Source organism: Aquarana catesbeiana, linkage group LG06 (assembly GCF_042186555.1).
Source record: "Aquarana catesbeiana isolate 2022-GZ linkage group LG06, ASM4218655v1, whole genome shotgun sequence".
NCBI classification, from domain to species: domain Eukaryota; kingdom Metazoa; phylum Chordata; class Amphibia; order Anura; family Ranidae; genus Aquarana; species Aquarana catesbeiana.
Genome location: NC_133329.1, coordinates 61,215,579 through 61,240,087, shown reverse-complemented (window position 1 = coordinate 61,240,087; position 24,509 = coordinate 61,215,579). Strand labels below are relative to the sequence as shown.

The window sequence follows — 24,509 nt, the reverse complement described above, 5'->3', positions numbered from 1 at the left end:
CTACAATGGTACAATGGAAGAGTTGATAGCGGACATTAATAATTCTCTCCCTTATAAGAGATTAATTTATGTGCACATGTAACAAAATTTGGGATCATCAAACCATAGACACCTGTTCTTAACAACCTGAAGATCTAGACCCATCTATGGTGACCTGTACAGTTGTATGGAATTGTTCCTGCTACATACCCCTACTAGGATGGGAAGAGAACCTCTCTCCTAATACTTGGGGATGTATCTAGAGGGACACAGGAGCCACAAGAAGGACACATGAGGGGCACAGGGGCCACAAAAAGGACACAGGAGGGGCACAGGGGCCACAAGAAGGACACATAGGCCACAAAAGGTACACATGGGCCACAAGAAGGACACATAGGCCACAAAAGGGACACATGGGCCACAAGAAGGACACATCGGCCACAGAAGGGACACAGGAGCCACAATAACACAGGAGGGACACAGGGACCACAAGAAGGACACAGGAGGGGCATAGGGGCCACAAGAAGGACACAGGAGCCACAAGAAAGACACATGGGCCACAGAAGGGACACAGGAGCCACAAGAAGGACACAGGAGGGACACAGGGGTCACAAGAAGGATGCAGGAGAGACACAGGAGGGACACGGGGGTCACAAGAAGGACACAGGAGGTACACAGGGGCCACAAGAAAGACACAGGAGGGCCACAGGGGTCACAAAAATGACTTGTAATGCTGCCAGCCTTTGGCCCAATTGTACAGGTCTTTGTTGTTATTATTTACCCTTTTCTTTGTATTTCTAAATGTCACCAGGGTGTTGTTGTTTGTTTTTTTTCAATTTCAGTTGTATACAACCATCTATCGGCTATAATAATAATAATAATAATAATAATAATTATAATAAATTATAAATATTATTATTTTTATTATTATTAGTTATATCATTTTATATTATTAGGTTTATATCTAGGTTATTATTTATTACATCTTATAAGAGCAGGTGTATTAAATTGTATTGTAAGTGTACTGTCTGCCCTCATATTGTAAAGAGCTGCGCAAACTGTCGATGCCATATAAATCCTGTATAATAATAATAATTAAAATAATAATAATGGATCCTGTCTAAATTGTCCCTAGTATGTATGAATGTGAGTTAGGGACCTTAGATTGTAAGCTCCTTGAGGGTAGGGACCGATGTGAATGTACAATATATATGTAAAGCACTGCAAAAATTGACGGCGCTTTATAAGTACCTGAAATAATTAAATAAATAAATAATAATAATAATAATATTTATTTGGTTTATTTCTCCGTTATTGTTTATATAATCCTACATTTGGCTTTATCAGGTTTATTTCCAGATTAATAGTTATAAAATCTTATATAAGCTTTATTTGGTTTAATGACTTTTTGACATGACATGTTTTATGTGTAATTGTGCCAAACCATAACCAAAACGTATAGTTAAAAAAAAATCAATGTTAACTTTATCATTAAAATCTTAAATTAGGCTTTATTCGATTTTTTTTAAACTTTATTATTTATAAAATCTTATATAAGCTTTATTAGGTGCAATGATTTGTTAGTATGGAGCCCCCCCAGGGATCTGGTATGGGGGATGTCAGATTTTTCTTTGTTGTCTGATGAAGAGATGAAATCACTGACCAAAAATAACCTGCTGGTGTCCTGCACTTCCCATATTGAACACTAGATGTCGCTGTGTACACTGTGTTGTATAGGGAACGTTTGTTTGGGTGGAACATTTTATTCCGGTCATGTGTTCCCTGGCTCATTGTTTACGTTGTGCACACAGTGTGTGGTGGGCGGACGAGGTGTGATCGGTGTGTTCTCCTCAGATGTGTCCGGGATACCCGGTGACAGGTCAGTGAATGGGACTCATTATATTACTGGGCACAGGAGCGGGCACAGGGACACGTGGGGCACAAGAGGGGCATAGGCAGGACACAGGGGCCACAAGAATGATACAGGAGAGACACAGGGGCCACAAGAATGATACAGGAGGGACACAGGGGCCACAAGAATGATACAGGAGGGACACAGGGGCCACAAGAATGATACAGAAGGGCCACAGGGGCCACAAGAATGATACAGGAGAGACACAGGGGCCACAAGAATGATACAGAAGGGCCACAGGGGCCACAAGAATGATACAGGAGAGACACAGGGGCCACAAGAAAGATACAGGAGAGACACAGGGGCCACAAGAATGATACAGGAGAGACACAGGGGCCACAAGAATGATACAGGAGAGACACAGGGGCCACAAGAAGGATACAGGAGGGACACAGGGGCCACAAGAAGGATACAGGAGAGACACAGGGGCCACAAGAAGGATACAGGAGGGGCACAGGGGCCACAAGAATGATACAGAAGGGCCACAAGAAGGATACAGGAGAGACACAGGGGCCACAAGAAGGATACAGGAGTAACACAGGGGTCACAAGAATGATACAGGAGGGGCACAGGGGCCACAAGAATGATACAGAAGGGACACAGGGGCCACAAGAATGATACAGAAGGGACACAGGGGCCACAAGAATGATACAGGAAGGACACAGGGGCCACACAAAGGATACAGGAGGGCCACAGGGGCCACACGAAGGATACAGGAGGAACACAGGGGCCACAAGAAGGATACAGGAGGGCCACAGTGGCCACAAGAAGGATACAGGAGGGACACAGGGGCCACACAAAGGATACAGGAGGGACACAGGGGCCACACGAAGGATACAGGAGGGACACAGGGGCCACACGAAGGATACAGGAGGGACACAGGGGCCACACGAAGGATACAGGAGGGACACAGGGGGCCACACGAAGGATACAGGAGGGCCACAGGGGCCACAAGAAGGATACAGGAGGGCCACAGGGGCCACAAGAAGGATACAGGAGGGCCACAGGGGCCACAAGAAGGATACAGGAGGGGCACAGGGGCCACAAGAAGGATACAGGAGGGACACAGGGGCCACACAATGGTTACAGGAGGGGCACAGGGGCCCAAAGAAGAACACAGGAGGGGCACAGGGGCCACATGAAGAACACAGGAGGGGCACAGGGGCCACAAGAAGGATACAGGAGGGGCACAGAGGCCACAAGATGGATACAGGAGGGATACAGGGGGGACACGGGCCACAAGAAGGATACAGGAGGGGCACAGGGGCCACAAGAAGGATACAAGAGGGACACAGGGGCCACACAATGGTTACAGGAGGGGCACAGGGGCCACAAGAAGAACACAGGAGGGGCACAGGGGCCACAAGAAGAACACAGGAGGGGCACAGGGGCCACAAGAAGGATACAGGAGGGACACAGGGGCCACAAGAAGGATACAGGAGGGACACAGGGGGCCACACGAAGGATACAGGAGGGCCACAGGGGCCACAAGAAGGATACAGGAGGGCCACAGGGGCCACAAGAAGGATACAGGAGGGCCACAGGGGCCACAAGAAGGATACAGGAGGGCCACAGGGGCCACAAGAAGGATACAGGAGGGGCACAGGGGCCACAAGAAGGATACAGGAGGGACACAGGGGCCACACAATGGTTACAGGAGGGACACAGGGGCCACACAATGGTTACAGGAGGGGCACAGGGGCCACAAGAAGAACACAGGAGGGGCACAGGGGCCACATGAAGAACACAGGAGGGGCACAGGGGCCACAAGAAGGATACAGGAGGGGCACAGAGGCCACAAGATGGATACAGGAGGGATACAGGGGGGACACAGGGGCCACAAGAAGGATACAGGAGGGACACAGGGGCCACACAATGGTTACAGGAGGGGCACAGGGGCCACAAGAAGAACACAGGAGGGGCACAGGGGCCACAAGAAGAACACAGGAGGGGCACAGGGGCCACAAGAAGGATACAGGGGCCACATGAAGAACACAGGAGGGGCACAGGGGCCACAAGAAGGATACAGGAGGGGCACAGAGGCCACAAGATGGATACAGGAGGGATACAGGAGGGACACAGGGGCCACAAGAAGGATACAAGAGGGACACAGGGGCCACACAATGGTTACAGGAGGGGCACAGGGGCCACAAGAAGAACACAGGAGGGGCACAGGGGCCACAAGAAGAACACAGGAGGGGCACAGAGGCCACAAGATGGATACAGGAGGGACACAAGAAGGATACAGGAGGGACACAGGGGGCCACAAGAAGGATACAGGAGGGGCACAGGGGCCACACGAAGGATACAGGAGGGACACGGGCCACAAGAAGGATACAGGAGGGACACAGGGGCCACACGAAGGATACAGGAGGGACACAGGGGCCACAAGAAGGATACAGGAGGGGCACAGGGGCCACAAGAGGGATACAGGAGGGACACAGGGGCCACACAATGGATACAGGAGGGACACAGGGGCCACAAAAAGGATACAGGAGGGCCACAGGGGGCCACAAGAAGGATACAGGAGGGACACAGGGGCCACGAGAAGGATACAGGAGGGGCACAGGGGGCCACAAGAAGGATACAGGAGGGCCACAGGGGCCACAAGAAGAACACAGGAGGGGCACAGGGGCCACATGAAGAACACAGGAGGGGCACAGGGGCCACAAGAAGGATACAGGAGGGGCACAGAGGCCACAAGATGGATACAGGAGGGATACAGGGGGGACACAGGAGCCACAAGAAGGATACAGGAGGGACACAGGGGGCCAAAAGAAGGATACAGGAGGGGCACAGGGGCCACAAGAAGTATACAGGCGGGGCACAGGGGCCACAAGAAGGATACAGGAGGGACACAGGGGCCACACAATGGTTACAGGAGGGGCACAGGGGCCACAAGAAGAACACAGGAGGGGCACAGGGGCCACAAGAAGGATACAGGAGGGGCACAGAGGCCACAAGAAGAACACAGGAGGGGCAGAGGGGCCACAAGATGGATACAGGAGGGGCCACAAGAAGGACACAGGAGGGGCACAGGGGCCACAAGAAGAACACAGGAGGGGCACAGGGGCCACAAGAAGGATACAGGGGCCACAAGAAGAACACAGGAGGGGCACAGGGGCCGCAAGATGGATACAGGAGGGGCCACAAGAATGGTACATGAGGGGCACGGGGGCCACAAGAAGGATACAGGAGGGGCACAGGGGTCACAAGAAGAACACAGGAGGGGCACAGAGGCCACAAGAAGGATACAGGAGGGACACAAGAAGGATACAGGAGGGGCACAGGGGCCACAAGAAGAACACAGGAGGGACACAGGGGGCCATAAGAAGGATACAGGAGGGGCCACAAGAAGGATACAGGAGGGACACAGGGGCCACAAGAAGGACACAGAAATGACACAGGGGCCACACGAAGGATACTGGAGGGGCACAGGGGCCACAAGAAGGACACAGGGGCCAGAAGAAGGAAACAGGAATGGCACAGGGGCCACAAGAAGGACACAGGAGGGGCCACAAGAAGGATACAGGAGGGACACAGGGGCCACAAGAAGGACACAGAAATGACACAGGGGCCACACGAAGGATACTGGAGGGGCACAGGGGCCACAAGAAGGACACAGGAGGGACACAGGTGCCAGAAGAAGGACACAGGAATGGCACAGGGGCAACAAGAAAGACACAGGACAGGCACAGAGGCCATAAGAAGGATACAGGAGGGACACAGGGGCCACTAGAAGGATACAGGAGGGGCACAGGGGCCACAAGAAGAACACAGGAATGACACAGGAGCCACAAGAAGGATACAGGAGGGACACAGGGGCCACAAGAAGGACACAGGAGTGACACAGGGGCCACACGTGGGATACAGGAGGGGCAAAGGGGCAACAAGAAGGACACAGGAGGGGCACAGGGGTCACAAGAAGAACACAAGAATGACACAGGGGCCACAAGAAGAACACAGGAACGACACCGGGGCCACAAGAAGGATACAGTGGGGGCACAGGGGCCACAAGAAGGACACAGGAATGACACAGGGGCCACACATGGGATACAGGAGGGGCACAGGGGCCACAAGAAGAACACAGGAGGGGCACAGGGGCCACAAGAAGGACACAGAAATGACACAGGGGCCACACGAAGGATACTGGAGGGGCACAGGGACCACAAGAAGGACACAGGGGCCAGAAGAAGGAAACAGGAACGACACCGGGGCCACAAGAAGGATACAGTGGGGGCACAGGGGCCACAAGAAGGACACAGGAATGACACAGGGGCCACACATGGGATACAGGAGGAGCACAGGGGCCACAAGAAGGATACTGGAGGGGCACAGGGGCCACAAGAAGGACACAGAAATGACACAGGGGCCACACGAAGGATACTGGAGGGGCACAGGGACCACAAGAAGGACACAGGGGCCAGAAGAAGGAAACAGGAATGGCACAGGGGCCACAAGAAGGACACAGGAGGGGCCACAAGAAGGATACAGGAGGGCCACAGGGGCCACAAGAAGGACACAGAAATGACACAGGGGCCACACGAAGGATACTGGAGGGGCACAGGGGCCACAAGAAGGACACAGGAGGGACACAGGTGCCAGAAGAAGGACACAGGAATGGCACAGGGGCAACAAGAAAGACACAGGAGGGGCACAGAGGCCATAAGAAGGATACAGGAGGGACACAGGGGCCACTAGAAGGATACAGGAGGGGCACAGGGGCCACAAGAAGAACACAGGAATGACACAGGGGCCACAAGAAGGATACAGGAGGGACACAGGGGCCACAAGAAGGACACAGGAGTGACACAGGGGCCACACGTGGGATACAGGAGGGGCAAAGGGGCAACAAGAAGGACACAGGAGGGGCACAGGGGTCACAAGAAGAACACAAGAATGACACAGGGGCCACAAGAAGAACACAGGAACGACACCGGGGCCACAAGAAGGATACAGTGGGGGCACAGGGGCCACAAGAAGGACACAGGAATGACACAGGGGCCACACATGGGATACAGGAGGGGCAAAGGGGCAACATGAAGGACATAGGAGGGGCCACAAGAAGAATACAGGAATGACACAGGGGCCACAAGAAGGATACAGGAGGGGCACAGTGGCCACAAGAAGGACACAGGAATGACACAGGGACCACACGTGGGATACAGGAGGGGCACAGGGGCCACAAGAAGAACACAGGAGGGGCACAGGGGCCACAAGAAGGATACAGGAGGGGCAACAAGAAGGACACAGCAGGGGCACAGGGGTCACAAGAAGAACACAAGAATGACACAGGGGCCAAAAGAAGAACACAGGAATGACACAGGGGCCACAAGAAGGATACAGGGGCCACAAGAAGGATACAGGGGCCACAAGAAGGACACAGGAATGACACAGGGGCCACACATGGGATACAGGAGGGGCAAAGGGGCAACAAGAATGACACAGGAGGGGCACAGGGGCCACAAGAAGAATACAGGAATTACATAGGGGCCACAAGAAGGATATGGGGGGGGGCACAGGGGCCACAAGAAGGCCACAGGAATGACAAAGGGGCCACACGTGGGATACAGGAGGGGCACAGGGGCCACAAGAAGGATACAGGAGGGGCACAGGGGCCACAAGAAGGACACAGGAGGGACACAGGTGCCAGAAGAAGGACACAGGAATGGCACAGGGGCAACAAGAAGGACACAGGAGGGGCACAGAGGCCATAAGAAGGATACAGGAGGGACACAGGGGCCACTAGAAGGATACAGGAGGGGCACAGGGGCCACAAGAAGAACACAGGAATGACACAGGGGCCACAAGAAGGACACAGGAGTGACACAGGGGCCACACGTGGGATACAGGAGGGGCAAAGGGGCAACAAGAAGGACACAGGAGGGGCACAGGGGTCACAAGAAGAACACAAGAATGACACAGGGGCCACAAGAAGAACACAGGAACGACACCGGGGCCACAAGAAGGATACAGTGGGGGCACAGGGGCCACAAGAAGGACACAGGAATGACACAGGGGCCACACATGGGATACAGGAGGGGCAAAGGGGCAACATGAAGGACATAGGAGGGGCCACAAGAAGAATACAGGATTGACACAGGGGCCACAAGAAGGATACAGTGGGGGCACAGGGGCCACAAGAAGGACACAGGAATGACACAGGGACCACACGTGGGATACAGGAGGGGCACAGGGGCCACAAGAAGAACACAGGAGGGGCACAGGGGCCACAAGAAGGATACAGGAGGGGCAACAAGAAGGACACAGCAGGGGCACAGGGGTCACAAGAAGAACACAAGAATGACACAGGGGCCAAAAGAAGAACACAGGAATGACACAGGGGCCACAAGAAGGATACAGGGGGGGCACAGGGGCCACAAGAAGGACGCAGGAATGACACAGGGGCCACACATGGGATACAGGAGGGGCAAAGGGGCAACAAGAATGACACAGGAGGGGCACAGGGGCCACAAGAAGAATACAGGAATTACATAGGGGCCACAAGAAGGATACAGGGGGGGCACAGGGGCCACAAGAAGGACACAGGAATGACAAAGGGGCCACACGTGGGATACAGGAGGGGCACAGGGGCCACAAGAAGAACACAGAAGAGGCACAGGGGCCATAAGGAGGATACAGGAGGGGGCCACAAGAAGGACACAGAGGGGGCCACAAGAAGGAGACAAATGGGCTCTAAGAGAAGCACGGGCCATAAGAGGGACACAGGAATGCCATAGGGGACACGGGAGGGGCACAGGGCCCACAAGAAGGACACGGGATAGACACATGGGCTCTAAGAGGATCACAGGGGCCACAAGAAGGACACAGAGGAGGCCACAAGAAGGAGACAAAGGGGCTCTAAGAGGAGCACGGGCCACAAGAAGGACACAGGAGGGCCACAAGAAGGACACGGGAGGGACACATGGGCTCTAAGAGGAGCACAGGAGCCACAAGAGGGATACAGGAAGAACACAGGCCACAGAAAGGGCCCTAAGAGGGATATACAGGGCTAAAAAAAGGGGCCTTAAGAGGGACACTGGGATGAGAAATGTTGAAAACTTCATTCAGAGTGACTTTGTCATTGTTTCCATTGAAGGTGTGGACAGCAGTTGTCCATACAGGGGTGGGGGGGCCTCCAGAGGACAGGTACTCTTTACTAATAGAGCACACAGGTCCCCTCTGTGATTCTAACTCAGGGGGGCCCTGATTTTTCACTTACAGTGTTCTCTAGTTGCTGAGGAGGTAGTTGAGCCATAATGCCCCTGGAAATCCCACAACCTCATAATCAGTATGTGCAGCCGTCACCATACCCCCCCCCCCATCCTCAGGCCCCCCATTCTGAGGCCCCCATCCGGGGGTATTGCTGGTTCAGAACTTATTCTAGTGTTTGAGAACATTTATTTTGCCATAATTATCTTTTGTTATTTAAAGCTGAACTCCAGACACAAAAACTTGAATTCGGATAAATGTATCCACTTTGTGTGTGCCAAATGCCTCTACAACCCCAGATATTACCTTGTAAAAGTAGCAGTGACATCATCTCTTACTGGATTACTGCACAGATCTGGAAGAAATTCACAGAGATTCCTGAATGCACATGATGAATGGACCTAGACTATAATTTACTTATCCCCGGGTTCAGCTTTAATGCCCAACCCCAGACTATGTTTTATTTTTTTCCATGGTGGGGGGGTTTGGGGCCGAAGTAAGGCGTAAGCCTCTGCCTGTAATACTCACCTTTAATTCCCTGCAGTAATCCTTTTCTGCCACTAGATGTCCTCAGTATTCTATGTTGAATGACACCCAGGAGTCTGATCTCACATGTTGCGTTCGGGTGTGGTCCGATAGATTCTCAATGTGATGTTTAACCACTTTAGGGACCGGAAGGATTTGCCCCCCTTAATGACCAGGCCATTTTTTGCGATTCGGCACTGCGTCGCTTTAACTGACAATTGCGCGGTCGTGCGACGTGGCTCCCAAACAAAAATTTACGTCCCTTCCCCCCCCCCCCCCCCACACACAAGTAGAGCTTTCTTTTGGTGGTATTTGATCACCTCTGCATTTTTTTGGGTTTTTTTTTTTGCGCTATCAACAAAAAAAGACCGGCAATTTTGAAAAAAAAAAAACAATATTTTTTACTTTTTGCTATAATAAATATCCAAAAAAAACCCCCAAAACTAATTTTTTCCTCAGTTTAGGCCGATATATATTCTTTTACATATTTTTGGTAAAAAAAAAAAATCACAATAAGCGTATATTGATTGGTTTGCGCAAAAGTTATAGCGCCTACAAAATACGGTAAAGATTTATGGCATTTTTATTTATTTATTTTTTACTAGTAATGGCGGCGATCTGCGATTTTTTTTTTGTGACTGTGACCTTGCGACACATTTTTGGGACCATTCACATTCATACAGCGATCAGTGCTATAAATTTGCACTGATTACTGTATAAATGTCGCTGGCAGGGAAGGGATTAACGCTAGGGGGGCGATCGAGGGGTTAATTGTGTTCCCTAAGGAGGGGTTTCTAACTGTGGGGGGGGGGGGGGACTGACTGGTGGAGGAGAGAGATCGCTGTTCCTGATCACTAGGAACAGACGATCTGTCTCTCCTCTCCTGGTCAGAACGGGGATCTGTTTGTTTACATACACAGATCCCCATTCTGGCTCTGTGTGGAGCGATCGCAGGTGGCCGGCAAACATCGCGCTCACACGCATCGGCTCCAGTGTCGCGTGCCCCCCCGTCGCTCTTAAAATGGCCGGCGTACACCTACAGCGATTGGTGCAGGGGAGCCAACCCGCCTCAGTATAATAATGGCGGCTGGTCGGCAAGCGGTTAAAGCTCCGCCCTCAGTGTATTTCGCAGTAAACAAGTAGAATGAACCAATCAGAACACTTCATGGAAGAGCAGCTTCCATTGGAGTGCATTGTCCAAGATGTGATTAGCAGTTGTTCAGCCATCCATGTGCTAAATACGAATCCTCTGTATCAGGGATATGCAGTAAGCGGACCTCCAGCTGTTGCAAAACTACAAGTCCCATCATGCCTCTGGGTGTCATGCTTGTGGCTGTCAGAGTCTTGCTATGCCTCATGGGACTTGTAGTTCTGCAACAGCTGAATGTCCGCTAATTGCACATCCCTGCTCTATATCATGTCATCTATTTGACATGACGTGAATGGAGGAAGACATTGAATAGAAGATGTCATCACATCAGCAATACTTCTGTACCGTGCAGTCCGGTGCGGGCAAACGCCCCGTGTTTGTGACCTGCGTATGGGGTGTCATTAACCGCTTGAGCTCCAGGAAAGGTTTTACCCCCCCCCGTTCATCGCCAGAGCATTTTTTTTCTACTGCGCTACTTTAACTGGTAATTGCGCGGTCATGCAACACTGTATCCAAATTTAAATCTTATATATATTTTTCCCACAAATAGAGCTTTCTCTTGGCGGTATTTGATCACCTCTGGGTTTTTTATTTTTTGCTAAATAAAATACCAACATTTTTTGGGAAAACAAATGGTTTTTTTTTTACTTTCTGTTATAAAAAAAAAATATTAAAAAAAAAAATCCAATAAAATCAATATCTTCCTAAATTTATGCCAAAATGTATTCTGCTACATTCTGCTACATGTCTTTTGGTGAAGAAAATCCCAATCAGTGTATATTATTTAGTCTGTGGGAAAGTTACAGAGTTATATATCTTTGAAAATTGATCAGTTCTGATGCACTGGCGGCCTCTCATTTCTTGAGGCCCAAAGTTGCCAGAAGAGTACAAATACCCCCCAAATGACCCCTTTTTTTTGGCAGTAGACAGTCTAAGGTATATGGCAGGGATATGCAATTAGCGGACCTCCAGCTGTTGCAAAACTGCAAGTCCCATCATGCCCCTGCCTCTGGGTGTCATGCTTGTGGCTGTCAGAGTCTCGCTATGCCTCGTGGGACTTGTAGTTCTGCAACAGCTGGAGGTCCACTAATTGCATATCCCTGCTATATACCTTAGACCACAGGTTTCAAACTGGCGGCCCTCCAGCTGTTGCAAAACTACAAGTCCCATGATGCATTGCAAGGCGGACAGTTACAAGCATGACTCCCACAGGCAGAGGCATGATGGGAATTGTAGTTTTGGCAACAGCTGGAGGGCCGCCAGTTTGACACCCCTGCCTTAGACTGTCTACTGTCCAGAGAGGGGGTAATTTGGGGGGTATTTTTACTGTCCTGGCATTTTTGGGCCTCAAGAAATGAGATAGGCCATCAGAATTGATCAATTTTTATAGTAAGGGGCATGGTAAGTTTTTTTTTGAAGTTTTAATGTTCACAATTTTATGGAAAATTAAGAAATTAAATCAAATGTTTTTTCTACTTAAAAAAAAAAAAAATTCCATTCTGTGTCTAGTGCAGTACACCGTCATCATAAAACTGGTGTTTTTTTAAAAAAAAAAAAATGAAAATAATTTATTATTCAATTTTTTAAACAATTTTTTTTTTATTTTATTTTTTTCTGGCGGGTGGTCAGGGATTTATTTTTATTTTTTTACATTGTTATTGCTTATACAGTGAAGATCAGTGTATGAAGCAATAGTTTTAGTCATGAATGGGTTAACCATTTTTGCTTTTGGTTGTGACCTATGATTGGCTACAGCTGATCACATGGTACAGGTAGCCAAGTACCATGTGTTTGCTGTGGGCCCATCACAGTTCACAACAAGTGAGCAAGCTGGAAATCCATTCATGACAGGTTGTTGACATTGTTATCGTGAGATCGCTATGTAGGGCTGGGGAAAAAATCGATTTAAATCTTGAATCGAGTTGAGAGGTCAAATTGATTAAAAACTTAAGCAAATCGTTTGTTTTTTTTTTCACCAGGACCGGCGCTGACACCGCGCCGGTCCTGAGGAGCTGCGGGCAGGGGTTTTTAGGCGAGGCCGCGGGTACGGCCTAGTCCGCGAGGCCGGACGCCGTGGACTAGGCCGAAGCCGCGGCCTCGCCTAAAAGCTCCTGCCCGCAGCTCCTCAGGACCGGCGCGGTGTCCAAAAAAAAAAAAAAAACTCGATTCGAATCCAGTTTTTTTTTTTTTTAAAAATCGCTGATTTTTTTTTTTCTTAAGAAAATCGCCCAGCTCTATCGCTATGATCAATTACCGCTAACTGTAATCCAGACACAGCGATCACAGGAGGGCAACGCTGTATACTGGCCTAGGCCGACAAGGCCCAGGCCTAGGGCAGCACGGAAAGTGTCCCCGCCGGCTTGCACTGTTTATTTTTTACCATCCCTATCCCATTGCAGAGATTTCCCTTCACTTGCTGCCCCATAGCCAAACAGGAAGTGAGAGGAAATCGATGCAAATTAAGGGAATCCATTGCCTCCCCCCCAGGCCCTCAGAACTAATGTGCCCACTCGAAAATTTCAGGGTGGGTCTTAAACAGCAAGGGGTGTGGCCTTGACAGGAAGGGGTAGGTCATATTTAAATTAGGGGTTGCACGCATTTAGTCAGGCCTAGGGCAGCACAACACCTAAATACACTACTGCAGGAGGGGCGCGCCCCTAAACCGGAGCAATCACAATGACAGAAAATGGTTAAGTCAAACATTGACACCCGCTGCAGATTGCATCTGCAGTGCGTTTTGAACATGGTTCAGGAAACATGCGCAGGATGAGGGTTTCCTGCACTGCATTCTGGTGTAAACCGGCCCTTAAAGTGGTTGTAAAGGCACAAGATTTTTTTACCTTCTATGAATGAAGGTAAAAAAAAACCCTTCTGTGTGCAGCAGCCCCCCTAATACTTACTTAAGCCCCCCTCTCGATCCAGCGATGTCCACCAGAGCCTCTCAGGGGGACTTGCACTACTATTTGGCTTTTGGCAGCAGCATTTGCTCCCGCTGCTGTCAATCACAGCCAGTGAGCCAACCAGGTGACGGAGGGGGCGAGGCCGAGCCACAGCTCTTGATTGGATAGATTGATAGCAGCACAGCCATTGGCTTCCAATGCTGTCAATCAATTTCAATAACGCGTGCGACGGGGGGGGGCAGGGCCGTGTCCTGCATTCAGCCTCTATGGTCGCCGAATGCTGGACTCGGGAGCGCGCCCCCTCTGGGAAGCGCTTCTCCGAGGGGGTTATCAGATGTGGGGAGGAGCCGCGAGAGCCGCTGAGGGACCCCGGAAGACCAGAATCGGGGCCACTGTGTGCAAAACGAGCTGCACAGTGGAGGTAAGTATGACATGTTTGTTGTTATTTTATTTATTTATTTTTTTTTAAATGTACCTTTACAATCAATCAATTAATGTTTATTAAAGTTTTTTTTTCTCTCTCTTTCAGTTGTACAGAATGGCGTTTGCTGACTTGAGAAAGGAGCTGAGCTGTTCCATCTGCCTGAGCCTCTATACCGAGCCGGTGTCCCTGAGATGTGGGCACAGCTTCTGCCGGGATTGTATCATCAGCGTGCTGGATACACAGAAGGGGTCCGGAGTATACACCTGTCCAGAGTGCAGGGCGAAGTATCCGGTGCGCCCCCTGCTGGAGAAGAACAGGAAGCTGTGCAACATTGCAAAGCACTTTCTTGATACCCAATCCCAGCTGGAAGGCTCCGGGGTCTCCTGTACGTACTGCCTTCACGCTCCCATCCCCGCCGCTAAGACTTGTCTGCAGTGCGAGACCTCCCTATGTGACACCCACCTGGGCATCCACAACAAGACTGTAGAACACACCCTGATCGACCCCACCAACTCCCTGGACAGCTGGAAGTGTCTGATCCACAAAAAGAACTTGGAGTTCCTTTGCTGCGACGACGGGGCGTATATCTGCGTGTACTGCTCCGCCATTGGGTCGCACAAGGGTCACACGCTGAAGTCGCTGGACGAGGTGGTGAGGGTGAAGGAGAAACTGAGGAAGCTTCTGGAGAAGCAGTCCTCCAAAAAGGAGGAGACGGAGAAAAATCTGGAGAGCCTGCAAGACCTTCGGAGGAAGGTGCAGGAGAAAACCACCGTGTTAACAGAGCGCATCGCCGAGCTGTTCACCGACATCCGGAAGCAGCTGGAGTGCCTGGAGAAGAGGTTCCTGACTCAGCTCTCCAGGCATGAAAAACAGAGCTTGCTCTCCGTCTCCGATCTGATCCGGCAGCTGGAGACGCAGAAGGACGAGCTGTGCAGGAAGATGCAACACATCGAGGAGCTCTTTAACATGACGGATCCCATCACTGTCCTGCAAGACCAGGACTTGGACGCCGAGGACGCGGCTAAGACTGACAAAGATTCTGAAGTGATCACCCAAGACATTCGGAAGATCAGCTCCTCCAGCGAACTGAAGGAGCGCCTGGTGTCCGTCTCCTTGCACGCCTGCTTCTCTGACGTCATGTCCGCCGTGAAGAGAGGGCTTTACGACCCCAAGACCTCCGACATCTTACTCGATCTGGACACGGCTTGCCGAAAAGTGTCGGTGACCGGAGATCTAAAGTCGGCCTCCTGGTCGGAGACGCCGTTAAGCTACCCCGAGAATGCCAAGCGCTTCACGACGTTCCCTCAGGTCATGAGCAGCAAAGGTTTCAGCACGGGGAAGCATTACTGGGAGGTGGAAACCAGCCAGTCGGAAGACTGGTGGGTGGGCGTGGCTTATCCCAGCATTTACCGCGCCGGTAAGGAGTCCAGGATCGGGGAGAACAACAAGTCCTGGAGCCTGAGGACGTACGACAACCACTACTCCGTGACTCACAACTCAAGGTCGCGTCAGCTGCAGACTAAGATCCCCATCCAGAAGTTGGGGATATATTTGGATTACGAAGGCGGGCACCTGTCCTTCTACCAGCTGTGTGACGTTGTCAGGCACCTCCACACCTTCAGAGCCACCTTCACCGAGCCCCTCCATGCCGCTTTCTTCGTGTGGAACGAGGGTTGGATCAGGCTGAGGAGCTAAAGGAACTTTGAGTCTCTGAGGACTTTCCACCGAAGTGACACTAAACCTTAAATAATCCATACACATCCACTACTTAACTTATTATTAATTTATTGTTTCTTACTGTGTCTTTTGCTTCTTTGTAACATCCTTCGTGAGCTCCCAAACCTCTCCTTTTCTGCTCCTTTTCTGTTTGGAACGAGCAGCGCACGTTGGTTGTGGTTCACGTGCCACTGCTCTATGCACTCTACACATCCATATTCCATCTTGGGTGGCTACGCTCTTACATACAATGGGACCATGGAGAATGAACGTAGCCACCCTCTAATAACAGATCACAGCAGCAAAAAAATAAATAAAGGCGTTTGGAGGAGGCTGAGAGCAATAGGAGAAACTTTTCAGAATTTTAGAATACATACTTGAATCAATTTTTTTTAAAAAAAACAGAGTTTCGTGTTGCAGTATTTGGAGAAGTTTTTGCGATCAATGCAGTATACAAACATTGCCGTTTTCACCAAGAGCTTTTTTCCACGTTTATTGCCCCCTTTTTTCTATCTCCCAACAAGTTTTCCTGCTTGTCCCCTTTTTTTGGTCTGTTACAAAGAGAACAAAAAAAAATTGTCTTCGTGTTTTTGAAGAAACAGCAAAAAATCTTTTTTCAAGTATTTTCTGTGTCTGTGAACCATCTTTCCACTCTATATCTCCCTCTATTCCCTTACCCCCGGTACAGCATGGATCGTCCATTTAGGTGTCACAGCGTGCGCATACTTGACTCTTCCTGAAGCAATACCCCTCCCCCCCCCATGGGACGTGGAGCAGCGGCATGGCCAGTAGGATTTAAAGGCAGGGGATCAAAGCCAAAGACCTATATTTTAAAAGAGACTTTGGAAGGTATGCCGAGAAATTTAAGGAAAAAGAGGTTGAAGGCGTTTTTTCCTTTAGACGACTCATTCATATGCTATAAAATTGTGTGCAATCAATATATTTGTCCTGAGGGTCACTTCACTAAAGCATAAGGCCGGGTTCACATATGTGTGGGCGTGGTTCCCAGCGCGGGGTCCAGTGCGTTCCTGTACACTGGTTCAGCTGCAAATCAGGTCCGAGTTTTTGCCTAAATTTGCACCTGAACCGGACCCAAATGCACACAGGACCCTTTTGGAATGCGGACCGCGGCACTACTCCTCCAATTGACACCAACATCTGGGCATTATCCCTCCCACTGATACCAGCAACTGCCATCTATTCCTCCCACTGACACCATCGATGGGGCATTATTCCTCCCACTGACACCATCGATGGGGCATTATTCCTCCCACTGACACCATCGATGGGGCATTATTCCTCCCACTGACACCATCTATGGGGCATTATTCCTCCCACTGACACCATCGATGGGGCATTATTCCTCCCACTGACACCATCGATGGGGCATTATTCCTCCCACTGACACCATCGATGGGGCACTATTCCTCCCACTGACACCATCGATGGGGCATTATTCCTCCCATTGACACCATCGATGGGGCATTATTCCTCCCACTGACACCATCGATGGGGCACTATTCCTCCCACTGACACCATCGATGGGGCATTATTCCTCCCACTGACACCATCGATGGGGCACTATTCCTCCCACTTTCACAAATAATGAGATATTATTTCTCCCAAAGATACTAACAACTGCCATTATTCCTCCCACCGATACCTTTCCTTGCCTTTATCTGGCCCTTGGCTCAATTCCTTTAGCTGGCACAAGCGATGAGGCACCATTCCTCCCACTGACACCAACAATGGAGCGCTCTTCCACCCACTGACATGAATGATGGGGCACTAGTCTTCCCACCCATACCAATGATGGGGTAGGATTCCTTCTATTGACCACAGGCACTTTTCAACCCACTGACACCAACAATGGGGCACTCTTCCTCCCACTGACAACAACAATGGGGCACGATTCCTCTCACTGTTATCAATAATGGGGTATGATTCCTTCTGATCACCACAGGTACTACTTCACCCATTGACGCCAATGATGGGGCACTATTCCTTCCACTGATACCAATAACTGTCACTATTCCTTCCATCAATACCAATGATGGGGCACTATTCCTTCCAGTGATACTATCGATGGGACACTATTCCTTCCACCGTTACCAATGATGGGGCACTATTTCGCACAAATAACGGGGTAATATTCTTCGCAAAGGTGCGAGCAAGTTCCACTATTGCTTCCACCAATACTAAGGATGGGGCACTATTCCTTCACTTACTGACCACAGGCACTCTTCTACCCACTGACACCAATGATGGGGCATAATTTTTTCCATGGACACCAACCACGTGGCACTATTCCACCCACTGACACCAAGGATGGGACACTATTCTCCCTTCTGCTGTAATATTTTTAGTCTCACTGACCACAATGCAGTCTCCCTAAACTCCTGAAGGATAGTGTTTTGGCCCTTTGTTTAAAAAGTTTAGAGACCCCTGTGTTTTCTAGTGAAAAGCTAGTTAATAGAAGGAGGAGAGGCATTCCCATTAAAGCCTATTGGGATCAAAAACGTATGTGTTTTTGTTGAGCGACAAGCTTCAAGCGACACCATGCTCACCTGTGAATGGGCACCATTGAATATAAGGGGATTCTTGTGTCAAGTGTTACATTGCTTCCCGAAAAATGCATCAAATTTCTCAGGTGTGAACCAGGGCCACGGGTTTTACAGTACGCATCAGCTTAATTTGTGCAGTATTCGATTGTAAATTCCAAAAGAACAACACAGATTGATGTTCTTTAACCCCTCCCCCCCCCCGACGCACCTTGGCCCTTTAAGAGCCTCTAAATGCCGGGAGGTGGGCATTCAGGTCATGTGACCGCTGTGATTGGCTGTCACAGTATGCAAACAGAGAGAATTTGGTGGGATTTTGTAGGCGCCAAATAAGTAATTTTAAACAGATACCAAAGTAAATAGTATAAATTACATTTTATTGAACATAAACAAAGTTTAAAAAATTATGCTGGCTATGCATAATATAGAGCTAACAGTGATATATGGCAACATAGAACATAAGGGGTCACTCAGCACTATAGTCCCGACATGTTTCGCCCCTTGGGACTTCCTCAGGGAATATGTGTTGAGGGACCAAGATGGATACATCTCTGGATAGAATGAACGTATGATTAGAAACTATCAAAAGGACACAAAAGAGATGTTAGTGACTGTCCAAAGCTGGCTGTCACAGTGCTCACATGATTGGAAAACTCCCAATCGCAAGTATGCATTTGGAGCTTTCCGGTCTCAGCCAACAACTGTGCTGCGGGCATGCGCTCTCAGCACAGAAAAGTGTTAACATTGGGCCGCATATATGCGTGACATCCGGGGGATGGAGGGGGGGAGGGGAGAGGTTAAAGTGCGTACCATTGCCAGAAAAAAGGAAGACGCAAGATATGCAACTTCCTGGGTGACCTGTGTTTTCTAGCTGGGGACTCAGGGATTGGACACTCCCAGAAGGGTTGAATTCTGATGGAGGCTGTGGCTCTTCAATAGGGGGGGCCACCAGAGATGCAAGTATGATATCTCTCCTTCTCCATGGAACTTTTTTTTTGCCAATGAGAGTGCCACTTTAGCCTAGGTTCACATTGGAATTATTTGACATGTCAAATTGCATGCCATATCGGTGGCTATTGCCGGCAATGGCACCGTCCGAATCGGTGCGCGGCGTCGACTTTGCGGCGCCACATTGATTCTCAAAAGCAGTTCCTGTACTACTTTTGGCAGCTTTGGGGGCGATTTGTGTAGAACCCGCACAGATGTCTGTCAAAACGCCCCCCCGAAGTCGGACTGCATTGCCGGGTTAAAATTGTGCGAGTTCAGCTGAACTTGCGTGATTTCTAACCCGCAGCAATGTGAACCTAGGCTAAAGGTCTACATCGGGGATCTTCAAACTATGGTCCTCCAGCTGTTATTATTATTATACAGGATTTATATAGCGCCAACAGTTTACGCATCGCTTTACAATATGAAAAAGGAGACAATACAGTTATAATACAAGAGGATTAAGAGGGCCCTGCTCAGAAGAGCTTACAATCTAATAGGGTGCGGCAAGTGGTGCAAAAGGTTGTAACTGTGGGGAATGAGCTGATGGAAGTGGTAAAAGATTAGTTGGAGACGTAATTAGGCTTTCCTGAAGAGATGAGTTTTCAGGGATCTCCTGAAGGTAGCTAGAGTAGGGGGTAGCCGGACCGGTGGAGGTAGCGAGTTCCAGAGGATGGGAGAGGCTCTGGAGAAATCCTGGAGATGAGCATGGGAGGAGGAGATGAGAGAGCTTGAGAGTAGGAGGTCTTGAGAAAAGCGGATCTGCAAGTCCCGTAAGGCATTGCAAAACTCTGAAATTCACAGACATGATTAGGCACTAGCCGTAGTTTGAGGACCCCTGGTCTAAATGTAGCCAGGTACAGAGGAAGAAAGGGTTAGGACCTCTTTTTTTTTTTTTTTTTTTCAGATTTATGGGCGGCACAGTGGTGTAGTGGGTAGCACTTTCGCCTAGCAGTAAGAAGGGTCTCTGGTTTGAATCCCAACCACGACACTACCTGCCTGGAGTTTGCATGTTCTCCGTGTGCCTGTGTGGGTTTCCTCCGGGTACTCCGGTTTCCTCCCACCCTCCAAAGACATGCTGGAAGGTTAATTGGCTTCTGTCTAAATTGTCCCTTGTATATGAATGTGAGTTGGGGACCTTAGATTGTAAGCTCCTTGAGGGTAGGGACTGATGTGAATGTACAATGTATATGTAAAGCGCTGCGTAAATTGACGGCGCTATATAAATAACTGAAATAATTTACCATTGCAGCTAGTCATTGCAAAAAAAACATAAGGACTGCACCCTTTATATTTGTGGAATTACCATTTTGAAGAAACTTTTAACATGAGAAGTAAACAAACGAAGTTAAAGTGAGACCCTTGCCATTGCTCTTGCTATCCGATCTAACAGTACCTGTACCTAGAGTCTATTGTAAGCCATGTATTTCTACAACTCTTTGTAATATTGCACTTTTGTTTTCAGAGTTCAGATCTGCAGTGTCTGTGTATATCTCTGCCTGGATACAATGACATCATCCTTACTTTCCCGATCGAAGGAAAAAAAAAACAAAAAACAGACGATTGCACAGCGTTCAACGCTTAATGGCCACTGTGTGAGCTTTGAATGTTGATGAGAAAGCATCTATATCTGCACCTAAGTTGCACTGGGTTGTCTGTACATGGACCGACCTAATGCATGTGTATGTATTTTATTTATTTATTTATTGATTGATGAAAAAAATGAATAATTTCAGAAAAAAAAAAATTAAAGGCTAAGTTCAGCCTTCAAAAATAATAAATGCACATATTTTTGCAGGAAAAAATTAGCATTTATTATTATTTATTGTGGTGCGATGGCAACTTATACTGTTGACATCAGTTTAACTGGTTGGTGCCGCATCTCCTCCATATTCCGGGCCTTACCCAGCGGAGGGAGTGCACTGGGGAGTATATTTGACACGAGGGAGCAATAAAGTGCTTAGAATGGACTCTATAGATACAGATACTGTTGGATAGGATAGCGGGAGGAATGGCACGGGTCGCTTTAAATAACTCCTGCAGCTTCGTGAATTGACCCTCCTGGATTGAATTACAGCTATGTATAAAAAAAAAAATAAACCATTATGATTGGTTCCTCAGCACCTCGGAATTGATGGTCCGCTCTGTCCAAACCTGAGAGATCAGCTTTCTGTGGTCACTGCCAAGCCGAATTGCATCCTGGCTTCCCCACCCCCGACCTGCAAAAACACAAAGCCAAAGGATGGGGTCATCTTAATGTTTTCTCTCTCTTTTTTTTTTTTTTCCAGACTGTACAATGGACAGGATTGGGGGGTCCAGCTGGGAGAAGGTGACACCTTGGTTATGGCTTTGTGGGGGTTGGGGACACCAGACTGGAGTTGGGGGATTGGAAAATTGAGTGTGATTTATCTTTTTTTAGAACAAAGTTTTTTTTTTTTTTAAATGTCAAAAATTCTGTTTAGGTTTTGTGCAAAGACAGTTAACGTTCAGTCCTAAATGATTATAATATTGCAAGTGTCCTTATTTATCTGTACCCCACCCCCCCTTTATTAGCCTGACTTAGTCTGAGGAGGGTTATTGGAGCTAAATTTCAAAGGTGGGGGGGGCCCTGAGGAATAATTCTTTCCATATCAGCAGCCTGAGGTCTGACAACCGGCTGCCTTTGGTCGATTATTCCTCCCCTATCTGCCACTTGAGGTCTGATCATTCCTCCCCATCAGCTGCCTGAGATCAGATAATCCCTTTCCTAAAAGCTGCCTGAGGTTTGCTTACTGCCTGAGGTCTAATATGTAATTCCTCTCTTATCAGCAGCCTGAGATCCGATCATTCCTCCTCTATCAGCTGCCTGAGATCCGATCATTCCTCCTCTATCAGCTGCCTGAGGTCTGATCATTCCTCCTCTATCAGCTGCTTGAGGTCTGATCATTCCTCCCCTATCAGCTGCCTGAGGTCTGATCATTCCTCCCCTATCAGCTGCCTGAGGTCTGATCATTCCTCCTCTATCAGCTGCCTGAGGTCTGATCATTCCTCCTCTATCAGCTGCCTGTGATCCGATCATTCCTCCTCTATCAGCTGCCTGAGGTCCGATCATTCCTCCTCTATCAGCTGCCTGAGATCCGATCATTCCTCCTCTATCAGCTGCTTGAGGTCTGATCATTCCTCCCCTATCAGCTGCCTGAGGTCTGATCATTCCTCCCCTATCAGCTGCCTGAGGTCTGATCATTCCTCCTCTATCAGCTGCCTGAGGTCTGATCATTCCTCCTCTATCAGCTGCCTGTGATCCGATCATTCCTCCTCTATCAGCTGCCTGTGATCCGATCATTCCTCCTCTATCAGCTGCCTGAGGTCTGATCATTCCTCCTCTATCAGCTGCTTGGTTTGATAGCTCACTCCTCATCAGCTGCCTGAGGTCTAATACATAATTCTTCTATCAGCTGCCTGAGTTCTAATAACTCCTCCACTATCAGCTGTTTGCGATCTGATTATTTCTCCACTATCAGCTGCGTGAGGTCACATAATTAGTTCCCTATCAGCTGCTTGAGGTTTGACAATTCATCCCCTATCAGCTGCCTGATGTCTCATTATTCCTCCCCCATCACCTGTCTGAGATCTGATTTTACCTACTCTTCTAGCGGCTTTTAGGTATTCCTCTCCTATCATCCGCATAAGGTCTATTAATTCTTCCCCTATCAGCTGCCTGAGGTCTGATAATTCTTCCCCTATCAGCTGCCTGAGGTCTGATAATTCTTCCCCGATCAGCTGCCTGAGGTCTGATAATTCCTCCCCTATCAGCTGCCTGAGGTCTGACAATTCTTCCCCGATCAGCTGCCTGAGGTCTGATAATTCCTCCCCTATCAGCTGCCTGAGGTCTGATAATTCTTCCCCGATCAGCTGCCTGAGGTCTGATAATTCTTCCCCTATCAGCTGCCTGAGGTCTGATAATTCTTCCCCGATCAGCTGCCGGAGGTCTGACAATTCTTCCCTGATCAGCTGCCTGAGGTTTGATAATCTCCCCCCCCCCATCAGCTGCCTGAGGTCTGATAATTCTTCCCCGATCAGCTGCCTGAGGTCTGATAATTCCTCCCCTATCTGCTGCCTGAGGTCTGACAATTCTTCCCCGATCAGCTGCCTGAGGTCTGATAATTCCTCCCCTATCAGCTGCCTGAGGTCTGATAATTCCTCCCCTATCAGCTGCCTGAACTCGTGCTGATTACACACGCTGTCTTCCAGCTCCTAAGTAACCACAACACTCCCCCCATGCAGAGCCCTGTGGATGTTTACATTCCTCCTGACTACAGGGCTCTGTGATGTTACACTGTCAGCATGACTTTTAGGGCACTCGATAGAATAGCAACTGTCAAACCTCAGGCGACCCCCTGACACCCAGTGCTATCGATCGTCATAGACACATTGCACATTTATGATCATTTAGGACTATGTAGGCTCTACATCAGCCTAGCTTATGACAGGTTCTCTTTGAAGCATTGGTGAGTAGATTAGATGATGTGAGGCTCCTTACACATCTGTATGTAGTATATACCCGTCATTTTATATACATGAATATTGTATGTGTGGATGTAACCACCCCATGTGAAATGTTTGATGTGACTTTGCCGTGTCCCCCCCTCATTGTGATTTAGAATAAACTAGGCTGACCTTCTTCTATGGGATCACCGGACAGGGATTTGGGGGTCGGGATTGTTGTTTCCTACTATGACACTGCCTGAATTTTAAAGAATAAAATCCACTTATAAAATGTGGGACTCCGGGTTTTTTTTTCTTGTTTGATGAACACGACCGCAGCTTCAACTCCTCCTACATAAGTTGTACCTGTTTATCTGCAGCAGTCGTTCCCCCTACATCCATTCAACGTGCAGAGTTTATACAGCTTGTCTGAGAGTTTATAAAAAAAAGGGGGTGGAGAGCTGAAGTCACACTACAGTGAGGAGAGCTCTGAGAGCTGATTGGAGGGAAGGGACACAGCACAGGAACAGAGCTGAGGCTGTCAATCAGTGGAGGTCCCTCCCCTGTCACCATTTTTCTCTTGGTGTCAGGAAAACTTGTCAGAAGTGACTCGTGCTGATAACAGAGGAAGGAAGCAGCAGACAGAAATGACACTTAGTGCTCTGGATTAAGTTAAGTA

At 49.1% G+C, this 24,509-nt stretch overlaps 1 protein-coding gene across 1 annotated transcript; it reads left to right on the top strand.

Moving 5' to 3' along the window:
• The first annotated feature begins 1,715 nt into the window (after window positions 1–1,715).
• LOC141148527 (E3 ubiquitin/ISG15 ligase TRIM25-like) lies at window positions 1,716–24,122 on the top strand. Its single transcript, XM_073636068.1, has 2 exons — window positions 1,716–1,858; window positions 14,208–24,122. The coding sequence occupies exon 2, from the start codon at window positions 14,217–14,219 to the stop codon at window positions 15,795–15,797; it is 1,581 nt and encodes a 526-aa protein (XP_073492169.1). The 5' UTR covers window positions 1,716–1,858; window positions 14,208–14,216; the 3' UTR covers window positions 15,798–24,122.
• Window positions 24,123–24,509: the final 387 nt, after the last annotated feature.